The 11394-nt window shown below is 52.4% G+C and overlaps 1 protein-coding gene across 1 annotated transcript in view; it reads right to left on the reverse strand.

Annotated features, from left to right (window-relative positions):
• Grin2d (glutamate ionotropic receptor NMDA type subunit 2D) overlaps nucleotides 1-11394 on the reverse strand; it is a 30036-nt gene extending 18642 nt beyond the window's left edge. The window contains exons 1-6 of the mRNA XM_015496976.2: nucleotides 11348-11394; nucleotides 7070-7689; nucleotides 3402-3516; nucleotides 2812-3023; nucleotides 2385-2553; nucleotides 1751-1904 (exon numbers count right to left, since the gene is read on the reverse strand). Coding sequence (XP_015352462.2) covers nucleotides 1751-1904; nucleotides 2385-2553; nucleotides 2812-3023; nucleotides 3402-3516; nucleotides 7070-7335 — 916 coding nt within the window. The 5' untranslated portion in view covers nucleotides 7336-7689; nucleotides 11348-11394. The remainder of the gene's footprint in view (nucleotides 1-1750; nucleotides 1905-2384; nucleotides 2554-2811; nucleotides 3024-3401; nucleotides 3517-7069; nucleotides 7690-11347) is intronic.

Genomic DNA, 11394 nt, shown 5'->3' on the forward strand with positions numbered 1-11394 from the left:
TGGTGCTCACGGCACCGCCCCATCAAGTCACAGCCTCTCTGCCTTGTCTCCTCAGCTCCCTACCAGAGGTGCCACCTGACCTATCCACCAGCTGGCCTCCCATTCACGTGTCCCCTCCTTACATTCCGTAACTGTTGCCTCCGGTGCTCACTGACAGTGAGCCAATGAGTATCAAGTGCACCTCTCAGGGCCAACGGAGTAGAGCTGCCAGGACTGTCCCTGTTGCAGCAAGGTCACTACCCTGGACTGTCACTGCAGCATCTGGGGACATGCCTGTTGCCTCTGCTGGGTAGCTGGAGGAGACCTTGTCACTCCCCTGCTATGTACCGCTTGAAGGCAGGGGCCCCACGCAGTGCTCCCCGTGTGCCCTGCAGAGACCCTGGTGCGAGGAGGACACTGTGGACACTCTGGTGTGGAAAATACACAGAAAATAAATCAGAGGCCTGTGTACACTTGTGTCTTCTCCAGCTCAGGAAATGGAATTTCTACCTGGTCTACCACAAAGCCACCAGCCCAGCTGGAGGCAGCTTCCTAACCACAGCTTGAATCTGTCCCCTTATCCCACCCCTGCCACCTCCCCGCTGCACACCTCCATCCTTTCTCTGGATGAACTTTTGCAGCAGCCTCCTTGCCAGCCTCTAGCTTCCGCAGAGCCCCGGGGGCTCCCTTCTGGAGGAGAAGTCTCGCCTCTGCTGTACATGAAACCTGCATCTCCTACCATAGCGCCCAGGGCTCTGAGAGATTCGCCCCCCTCCCCATCAGCCCTCTCCTTCCACCTCACCCACCCTCGCAGCCCCTCCAGTCACACAGGCCTCTGGCAGGTTCACAAATATACCCCGACCTCTGCCCCTGCTCTTCCCCCACCTGGCCAGCTGCCTGCAGGCCTGGCCTCTCCTCTGCACCCACACCAGCACAGGCTCAGCTCCTCCCACCTCCTTCACCCTGGCTTCATTTTTCATGGTATCTACCACCACATGAAGTGCTCTTGTCTGTGCATCCCTAGAAGTTTATTTTGTCTCCCCATGAGGCTCAGATCTCTGGCAGGCCGGGACTTGCGTTTCCATCAAGCCCAGGGCCTGGCACATATAGGTGCTCCATAACACTGACAGGTATCTGGAGCTAATCTTTCCTCTTCATCTCACATCTGCATACCTGGAAAAACTATAATGTTTTTCTTTTCTTTTCTTTTCTTTTTTTTTTTGACACAGAGTGTCCCTATTTTACCCAGGCTGGTCTTGAACTGTTGGGCTCAAGTGACCCTCCCACCTCAACCTTCTGAGTAGGAGGGACTAAAAGAACCCGTGCCATTCTCAGGTTTTGTGGGGCCTGAAGCATATACAATTTGGAGGTCTCTCTTAAAGAAAAAAGAATACAACTCTGAATACACAACTGGGAGCTGAGCATACTGGGAAGGCTGGGGCAGGAGGATGGAGGGTTGGAGGAAAGCCTTGGCAACCTAGACCTGGTCTCAAAAAACAAAACTGGGCTCCCAGCCTTGGAAGGGCCACTATAAGGAAGGGCCACTATAAGGAAAGGCTCCTGAGCTCGACTCTAGCTTCCTGGCAATAGCCTGATAGGGGAAATTCTTTCTCCCATTTTACAGATAGGGAACTGAGGCTCAGAAGTGACTGCCACTTCACCAGGGTCACACAGACAGTACAGGTGGTCCCAGGATAGGAACCCAGGTTTCTTGACCCCAGGGCTCCAGCCTTGCCTAGGTCTGGCTCTCTATCCCGGGGACCCAGCTCACCTAGGAAGGCAGAGGGGGACACAGTGCCATTGCTTCGTGCCACCATGACGCTGATGCCCGTCTCCACGAAGGGGACGGAGAAGTCCACGATTTCGGAGCGCTCCTCGTTGATGGTGAGGGAACCGATGGCCATGTCCGCGCGCTGGTAGAACACCTAGGGCGGGCGAGGGGTGGGCAAGCTAAGCCCGCTCAGGCGGATAGGGACTAGGGACGAGGCAAACAAAGACGGCCCCGGGAGACTGGAGGGATGGCGAGGAGGCTGAGAAAGGACTCAGAGTGTGGCAGGCAAAAGTGGAGGAGAAAGGGAACAGGAAGGAAGAGCTAGCCCCCACCCTGGCCCACCGCCCCCAAGTCTCTTCAGGCTTTGGATTCCATCCTCCCGGCCCCGCCCCCCTCTCCTAGGGGTTCCACCCTCCTACCCCGCCTCCTCCAGCTCCAAAAGTCGGACCCCGACCCAGACAGTCCCCGCGCTATCTCCTCATGGCCCCGACCCCGAGCTTCCTGACCTCGCCCCCCCATGAAGGCGCGGCCACTCTTGGTCCAGCTCCAGGCCCCGCCTTCCGAGCCTGATCACGCCTCCTTTAGGCCACGCCCCATATGAGTTCCGCCTCTTGGCCCCGCCCCGTCCCCTCACCTCCCCTATCATGCCGTTCCAGACGCCGTCGATCTTCTTCCCGTGCTTGCCGTTAGTGACCAGGTAGAGGTCGTAGCTGAAGCCTATGGTGTGCGCCAGCCTCTTCAAAATGTCGATGCAGAAGCCCTTGCAGCATCGCTTTTCCGGGCGGGGGGCGTCCGGTGGAGGACTGCGGGAAGCAACCAGGCTTGGGAGGTTGGGGACTCCACACCCTTAGGCCCTCCCATTAGGTGAGAGTATGAAGAAAGGGACAGGCAGCAGCTAAAACTATGGCTGGCGCCTTCTGGGGTCACTGAGGCTTGAAGAAGCCTGTCAGCTTGCTCAAGTACCAAGCTGGAGAGCTCTGTGGGCTGGGAGCGGGGACTGACTGCTGGGCTTGGAGGGAGGAGACTTGCCAAGCTGGAACTCCTGGATCGCGGGATGTCACCTGTGGGTTCGGTTGAGCTGGCTTCTGCAGGGGACAGAGTCTCTGATGCAAGTGCCGCTGATGGGGTCAGCAGGCTCCACAATGACAAAGGGTCTCTCCTCCAGTGTAGCCACCGTGAGGTGCTGTGTGTCATCCACTGGCTGCAGGAAGCGGCCATAGCGGGACCAGAGCGGGTACTTGAGACGGAGAGTCTGCTGCTCCCAGCTGCCCACCTGGGTCAAAGAGAAGGATGGTCAGACTACTTGGGGTGACTTTTCAGGATGTCTTGGCCTCCCTGCTTTTCCTCTCTCAGGTCTAAGAGTGTAAGCCCCATCTCCCTCCAGGACAGGGTAGCCCCTTTCTCCCTGTCCAGGCCCCAGCCCTCCTCTCTCATACCCAGAGATCCAGACCCTAACCCTCCTAAGACCAAGGGTCCAGGCCCCAGTCTTCCTCCCTGAGACCCAGGGGTCTAGGCCAAGCCCTCCTTCCTCAGACCCAGCAAGCTGGGCCCCAGCTCCTGAATCCTCAGAGTCCAGGACCTTGGACCTCCCTCTGCCAGGACCCAGGATTCCAGGACTTCTCCCACTCCTGAGTTCTGGGATGCAACTTACCACCTCCCAAGTCCTGTCTCTGGTGAGAGAGATGACCACCAGGGAGGGGTTCACCAGGAAGCCATCCTCATTGAAGGAGTAATCCCGGTTATCCCAGGTAATGTTCATGAAGTACCTGCCCAGGAGGAAGGGCACCAGGATTGGGCCAAGCCTCCTACCCACCAGTCCCAGCCGGTGATTGAAATCTCTCCTCCTTCACCTCCAAAATCTTGAAATCACACCCTCTCCTTGGACTGATGATGCCCTCAGAACAGGGTCCCAGACCCTCAATTTGGTGGTCCCACCTGCCTCTGAAGCCCCATCTCCGATAGCTTCTAGCTCAAAACCCCTTTTTCACTCTATCAACGCTGGACGCAAAGTGTCTCTGGAACATGTCAAACGATTTCCTTTTTGTTTTGGTCTTGGTACTAGGCATTGAACCAGGGCACTCCACCCCTGAACTGCAGCCCCATAACCCTCTTGACTCAAACTTGCCATCTTCCTACCTCTGCCTTCTGGGTCACTTGAGATTCCAGGCGTGTGCCACTGCATCAGGCTGGTTTGCTCTCTAGGATTTGCAGGTCTGTTCTCTGTCTGGAAAACCCTTCCACCACCTTCTCACCTGAACCAACTCTGACATGTCACAAAGACAGCTCAAGTGTCCCTTCTGCTGGGAAGTCTTTGGACCCTAGTTATCTTCACTGAACTCTGATGGCCTCTCCCATCACCCATCCAGTCACTGGGAGAGACTCTCATCACAGGGGCTGCCCCCTCAGTCCCTTCATCCAGGCCATTGTTCCCAAGCCCTATCCTTCCTGAGCCATCCCCTCCTCCATCCCCCACAACCCTCCTGGATCCTTACCCCCTATCCTGCCTGACCTCCAGCCTCTGATCTCTCCTCTAGTCTGTATCTCACCTGGCCCCAAGGGGTCTTTATATACCCAAAACTGAGTCCACCCTCCCCTACTCATGGCTTGCCCATGGCTGCAGAACTTTGAAACAGACTCCTCCCAATCTGGCATCCAAGGCAAGGACTTGGCCCCATCTACATCTCCAGCCTCATCACTCCCAGCCCCTAATCCTGCTGCTGCAACTGCTCTGAACTAGTGTGGCATCACCAATCTGCCCATGTTGCTCTCCTTCCAGACCTTTGAACATGCTATTTCTTCCCTCTGGAATACTCCATGTCTGGTGAACTCCCTGATCACCGTTAGAATGGAGCCCAAACTCCTCCCCCAGCCTAAAGGCATCTGCATGAGTTGGGCCCCTGTGTCTGTCCATCTCTGTTCATCCATTTCTCCCTCTGGTGCACTGTGCTCCAGCTACACTGGTGTTTTAAACTCCCAAACAGTTCCAACCCCAGGTCCTTTGCATCTGCTCTTCCCTCTCTCTTCACTGAGATCTTCCAGTGCTTGGGTTTTTATCCATTTTTTAAAATCTCTAAATTTTACTTACTCAGGGCTTTCCTGACCACCCCACTTAGCCTAGCTCCCTAGGCTGTTCTTGTCATTTTCCTCTGATTTATTTTCATCTCAGAAATTATCATCTGCTGATATTTTCTTTTGTTGTTTGTTCACTGCTTGTCTTGGTAATAGCAGAGACAACAGTTTATACCACGCTATTCTTTCGTGCTTAAACGGTGTTTGGCACATAGTCGATTCTCAGTAAAGAGCTTTTCAATGAATGATTGGATGGATGGATGAACAGTTCATCCTTTGGGTCTCAGTTAGGTGTCCCCTCCTCCTGGAAACAACCCTGACTCCAGAGACTGACCCCAGATTTGTGTTTAGAAGGTTCTCTGGGGGCAATTAATTTTCTCTCTTGCAATGACATTTCACTATGGATGTGGAAGTTTGGGTGGTGGCCAGAAAGGGCTAAAATTATGAGGGAGAAGAATTCTGGGTAAAGGCCAGGTATGGTGGTGCATACAAATCAGGAGGCTGAGGCAGGAAGATGGCAAGCAAGTCCCTAAGTCCCCCAAATATAAAGGACTGGGGGGATGTATCTCAGAGATAGACAGCCCTTGAGTTCAATCTCCAGAACAAAAAAAAAATGGGGGGGGGGTAGAGAGAGAGAGACAGAGAGAGAGAGAGAGAGAGATAGAGAGAGAGAGAGAAGTAAGTGCTGGGTAAAACACAACAGCCTCTGGGAGAGACAAGCCTGAAAGAAAAAGAGAGGCAGGAGCAAAGAAGCAGAAAGAGATGAAAGAATAGCTGGCCCCAGGCTTGGCCTCGATTCCTGATGTCTGTGTTTCTATGCATGTTTATCTTTCCAATAAACCCCCTTTTCCCTAAGGAAACTTAAACGAGACTCTGCTTCTTGCGACCAAAAATGTCCTGGCTTAGGCAGCTCTCCTCCCCCATGCTCCCGCAAGGCCAGTGCTACCTCCATTACTGCAAGCATCATGCTGTGCTGTCATTATTCCCATCCCTGTCTGCCACCCCTTCCAGACCCTGCGTTCTTTGAAGAAGTCCATGGTCTTTTTCATTTCTGTGTTCCCAGTGCCCAGCATGAGCCCTAGTTCCTAGCAGGTGCTCAGTATTTATGAACAAGGGATGCTTTTCTCACCCTCTTGTTCCAGGATCCGGATTCCCAACTCACCTCTTCTCAATTCTCCTCCCTTAGGTCTTCTTTCACACCCACCACCTCCTCCCAAACTCAGCTCATTTAAAGATCAGTGGCCTCTCCTTCACTGTTCTGTCACCTAACATATCAGTTTCCCCACTCCCAACTCTTCCCATGATGGAGATGCTGTTTTCCACCAAACTCAGTTCTCCTCTTCTGAAACAATAACCTGTAAGATGGGCATATGGCCGTCCAGCTAAAGTCCACATTGCTCAGCCTTCTTTGCAGCTAACTTAGGCCATGTGCAGAGATGACATTCAAAACAGAAGAGTTAGTACAGGCACTAACCAATCAGAATGGATGTCTAGCCTATCAGAATGGACCTTGCTGTAAACAACTGGTAACTCAGTCCTGACCATGTGACTACCTTCTCACAACAGGATGTGAGACCTGTTCCTTTCCCCTCACTTGGAAGGAAATGGTTTGCTCTCTCCTTGCTCCATCCCTCTTCTGGGGAGCTCCACCTGGCACTCATGCCCACCATCTGGCTTGCACTATTTGGAGATTCCAGAGCAGCAAGGAGGGTGGACCCTGAGTCCCTGAATGACCACGTGGAGCAGCAGCCTACTAATAACTGGACTGCTTATCTCTGGGTTGTGACTTGACAAAGGAACAAACTTCTTCCTTGTATGGGCCTTGAGGTGGTTGGGCGTTTTTGTTTGGAGCTCAGTTCCTAGTCTAACTAGGATATTTAATTCTATCTAAGAGGCTATCAATTATAAAATGTACTACTATTTTATACCTACCACAAAGAAAACAACACCAATTAAACCATGATAAGCCACCAATTATAAAACATATCTTGATTTGAAAGACATTAAAATGGGAAAAATTAGGCATTTAGAGTCATAAAATATAGTAATACACTCACTGTATATCAGGTGATTTCCAAATTACCTGATTTAATTTTAGAAAAGAGACCCAGTTACACCCATTTTATAGAAAAGGGCACCGAGTCTGAGAGAGGGCACATGGTTGCATGGAGGCCACTCCGCTAGTGAGCACCACAGGTAGTCAGGCTGCGGGAAGCTTCCCCACAGGCCTTCCATCCCAGCCCCACTCACCTATGCAGACTCTCCCCGCGGTGGGTGCGGTTCTGGGCGCGGCAGTCGTGGCCAAGCTCAGGCAGGAAACCGTAGTCACGCAGCAGGGCCTGGGCACCTCTGGCCACTACAGCCACACCAGCTGCCACACGCCTGGCTAAGTCATCACGCCAGCCAGCTGAGCGCACTGCAAAGAGCCCCGCGGGAAGCGGGGCACCTCCTGGCAGAAGAAGAGGCTCCCCAGGGGCTCCAGAGCCCCCACCTCCAGCCAGCTGGGGTCCCACCATGAACCAGACATAGCCAGGTCCAGTGAGGCCAGCCTCCTCGGCTGCCCGGAACACAGGTTCAGCCTCCTCACGGGCACAGAAGAGCAGGCGGATCTGTGCACTGACACTGCGGAGCTGGGCGCCCAGGACAGCCTCGCCTGCCCCAGGGTCCAGTGTCAGGGCCCCACGATGCTCCCAGCCCACCAGGCTGCCATCAGTCAGCACCTCGATGTAGGACAGGAAGGCCCGGTGGCCGGGGGCACGCGTGGTCACCGCTACAAAAGATGTCCAGTCGTACTCCTCCAGCACCTCAAAGATGACCTGAAGCTGCTGCTCTGTGGAGGAGCCCAGCTGAAGGAAGGTGGAGCCCTTCTCCTGTGGGGCATGGGAAGGATGTCAGGCCTCCTGATGTGGGGACCTCATCTCCCAGCAACAGACAAGCAGATCACAGTTCCCGCCAGCGGTGGGTCATAGCTCTCAATATGGCAGACTGACCAGCTGTTCACCAAAATCCTTTACTTTTCTTCCTGGGACAAATGCTAGTACCAGGTTAGATTTAACTATATGATTGAGTTCTGAGCATACCCTTAAAAACTCTGTCCCGAGACCCTCACTTTCCTCCCTATTTGAGGGTGGATGAAGAGGCCCCAGAAGAGAAATCTGAAGTCCTCAGGAATTACAGAGCCACAAGAAGAAGCGATCCTGTGGCCCCAGTGAGGACCACGTGTTTGCATTTTATATGAATGAGAAGCAACCTATTTCCTTGAGCCATTGAGATCTGAGGGTTTATCTCTTTCAGCAACTAACATCACTGTTATTATTACACCTACCATCCACTGGGGAACTACAACTCCCAACATCCACTGGGAAAGATTGTTTTCCTGTATGCAATGAGGGAGACTACATCTCCCAGCATGCAGTGAAGGTGGTAAAGATACTGTATTTCCCCAATGGAGTAGACTTTCCTGTTTTGAGTTTTCCTCCTACTTCTCTGCCCCCTCCTTCTTTGTCTCTACTGGCGCCTTTTCCTCAGCCAGAATTCTAAACATAGGTGTACCCCCGTGGTATACTTTTCTCTGTCCTTGCTTGCTAGCTAGGTCATTCAGACCCATGTTTTTATTTATTTTATTTTTTCAGTACTGGGTACTTTACCAATAAGTTACATTCCCAGCCCTTTTAATTTATTTACTTATTTTTTAAAAATTGAGACAGGGTCTCCTTAAATTGCCCAGGCTGGTCTTGAATTTGCAATTCTCTTGTCTCGGCCTCCTAACTTGCTGAGATTATAGGTGTGTGTCACTGTGCTTGGTTCAGATCCATGGGTTTAAACACTACCTCCCACAATGTTTTGCTATTCAAATTTAAGTTAATTAAAATTAAATAAAACTTAAAATTTAGTTCTCTACTTGCACTAACCACATGTCAAGTGCTCAATAGCCACACATGGCCTATGGCTAGCCTATTGGACACATCAGATATAGACCATCTCCACCAGTGTAGAAAGTTCTACTGGGTATGGCTGGAGATGCCAATGGCTCATGTCCTGTCTCAATGGCTCCCATGAGCTCCAGGCAACCTATCCTCCTTTCTGGTCAATTTCTTCCCTTGGATTTCCAAGAGTTTCTTAAAATCATCATGTCAAACACATAATTCTTGACCCCTGAACCCATCTCCCCCGACCTGCTTCCTGTCTTCCTTTCTCACCCTAATGCTCAGGCCCAAACGTGAGCCACCTTTCCACTGCCTCTTCCTCATGCCCATATCCAGGCCATCTCCCAGTCTCCTTGGCTCTGTGTCCACACCATAAGCCCAGTTGTCTACTCCTCACTGCTGCCACCGTCACAATCCTCATTGACATTACTTTCTCTCTTGCCTAGACATCTATAGCTTTCGAGCCCATCTCTGTTCCATTCTTGCATCTTCCAGTTCATTCTCCAAACAGCAGCCAGAGTTATCATTTCAAAATATTAATTGGATCACATCCCTTCTCTGTTGAAAACCTTCCAATGATTCTTCTTTAGAATCAAAGCCAAAGTCCTTTCTGTGGCCCACAAGGCCCTGCATGAACTGACCCTTATTGCCTCTCTGACCTCATCTCCTTGCCTCCTAATCCTCCAATTGGCTCCAGCCACACTCCCTCATTGCTCTTCCTCAAACACACCAAGCTTCTTTTGAATTCAAGAACTTTGCTCCAGCTGTTTTTCCTCCCAGGGTCACTTTCCCCACCTCCTCAGCCCACCCCTCCTCAGCCCACTCCTCCTCATCCCTCAGGTCCAGCTCAGATGTCACCTCCTTAGCAAGGCCCTTCCAGACTGCCAGCCTCAGTCATTTCAACATCCTGTTAGTCTCCTCCAGGACAGATTTTACTATTGTGGTTGGTTTTGTTTGTTTCCTTCATAAGAATCCAAGCTCCATAAGGCAGGGACCTGCCCCCCCCCCTCCAATTTTATTCTCCATAACCTAAAATGGCCCTGGCATAGAATCAGCTCTCAATGAACCTTATAATGCAATGAGAATGGCAAGTGGACTTTCTCCTGAGGCGTGTGCCTGTGGTTATGAGTGGAGAGGACAGGGCAGCTGTCCTGAGGAGCTGAGGTCTCTCAGCATGTGATGGGCACCTAAGAAGTCAGGGTGGAGCGGCCCATCTATCAGTAGGTGGCATATGGCAAGGAAACCATGTTCCCAGCATTCACTAGGGTATGGATGGCACTGTGATGACCATTCTTTCTTCTGTCCAGAGACAATGAGGAAACATGCCCCTGAAGGCAATAGATGTGCACTGAGCTGGCCACAGTGCCCAACAGACAGTGAAACAGAGTGGGCCACACGTAGCAGCAATGGAGGAACCAGGGACCACCACTCTGGGTATTTCACAAAGATGGCAGCCAGGAAAAAAAAAAAAAAGGTCTGGAAATCTCTGGAAACCATCATGCCAAGGAGAACAAGAAAGTTGGACAGAGGTCCTTCCCAGAAAGCTCTGGACAGGAGAATGAGTCCCAGAATGCAATAGAGATCCAGTCACAAAGCCAAATGCTCTCACCTCTGGGAATTGGCCAATTTAGGTTCCATACACTCAGGTGGCTCCATCACCCTTAAATGCCCCACCCCTTGTTGGGCTCCGCCTTTTCAGTTCACAGACCATTCTTGGTCCATTTTTCTTCTTTGCTACCAGAAGTCCACTACAAATGGCCACTCCTGTGCTACTCTGGAGAGAGGGAGGCCTCTCCTCTCCTCTCCCTTCCCCTGCGGGCTCTGCCCTTGACCCTTCACTGGCTGTACCCACCTCTATGCAAGGCCTTCATTCTCCAAGGTCCAACCTCTGGATTCCTATTTTCCACACCTCGCCTGGTCTGAGCCTTCTCAAACCCAACTTCCAGAACCTTCTTCCAGTCTAGAACCTGCCCTTTTACAAAGAGCTTAGGCCCTGCGTTCTCCCTGACTGATCCTCCCCAACACTCACTTCCTTGAGGTCTGGTTCTACTCTTCGTCAGCCTACCTCTAACGACCACTTCCTTTCTCAGACTCCTCCATTCGCTGGATGGCTCTGTCCTCCTTCACAGACTTCTAGTCTCAGTTCATCTGGCCTTTCTCCTCCCAAGACCCTGTCCATGTTGCCCTTCTCTCTTCTTCCCTCTTCTTGGCTCCTCCTCCTCACTATCTTTTACCCCTTTCTGAACCCCATTCCCTTCCACTGACTCCACCCCTGGCTCATCCCAGATCTCCCCCCTCCTTTCATTCTTAGTCCCTGCTTCTCGCTGGCTAGTTGCTCTCCTGCAGTGACTGGGCCCATGTCCTCCACATGACCTGATCATTGTTGACTGTCCTTTCTGACCCTTCTTCTAGGTGACTCCTTTGGAAGGCCCTGCTCACCTTGCAGAACCCATCCCTCCAAATTAGCCCCATCTCTGTCCCACAGCTCCCACCACCAAACCTGGATGCTGACCTCCAGGACTGTCCCCGCCTTCCTAGGCCCCACCCAACCACCCTACGCCCCGCCCACCACGACTGGCTCCGCCCCTCCGGTCGCGCGCACCTTGGGCGTGAGCACGAGCGCGGCGCCGCCGTGCACGGCCACGATGG

This window comes from Marmota marmota, unplaced genomic scaffold (assembly GCF_001458135.2).
Source record: "Marmota marmota marmota unplaced genomic scaffold, marMar, whole genome shotgun sequence".
Classification (NCBI taxonomy): domain Eukaryota; kingdom Metazoa; phylum Chordata; class Mammalia; order Rodentia; family Sciuridae; genus Marmota; species Marmota marmota.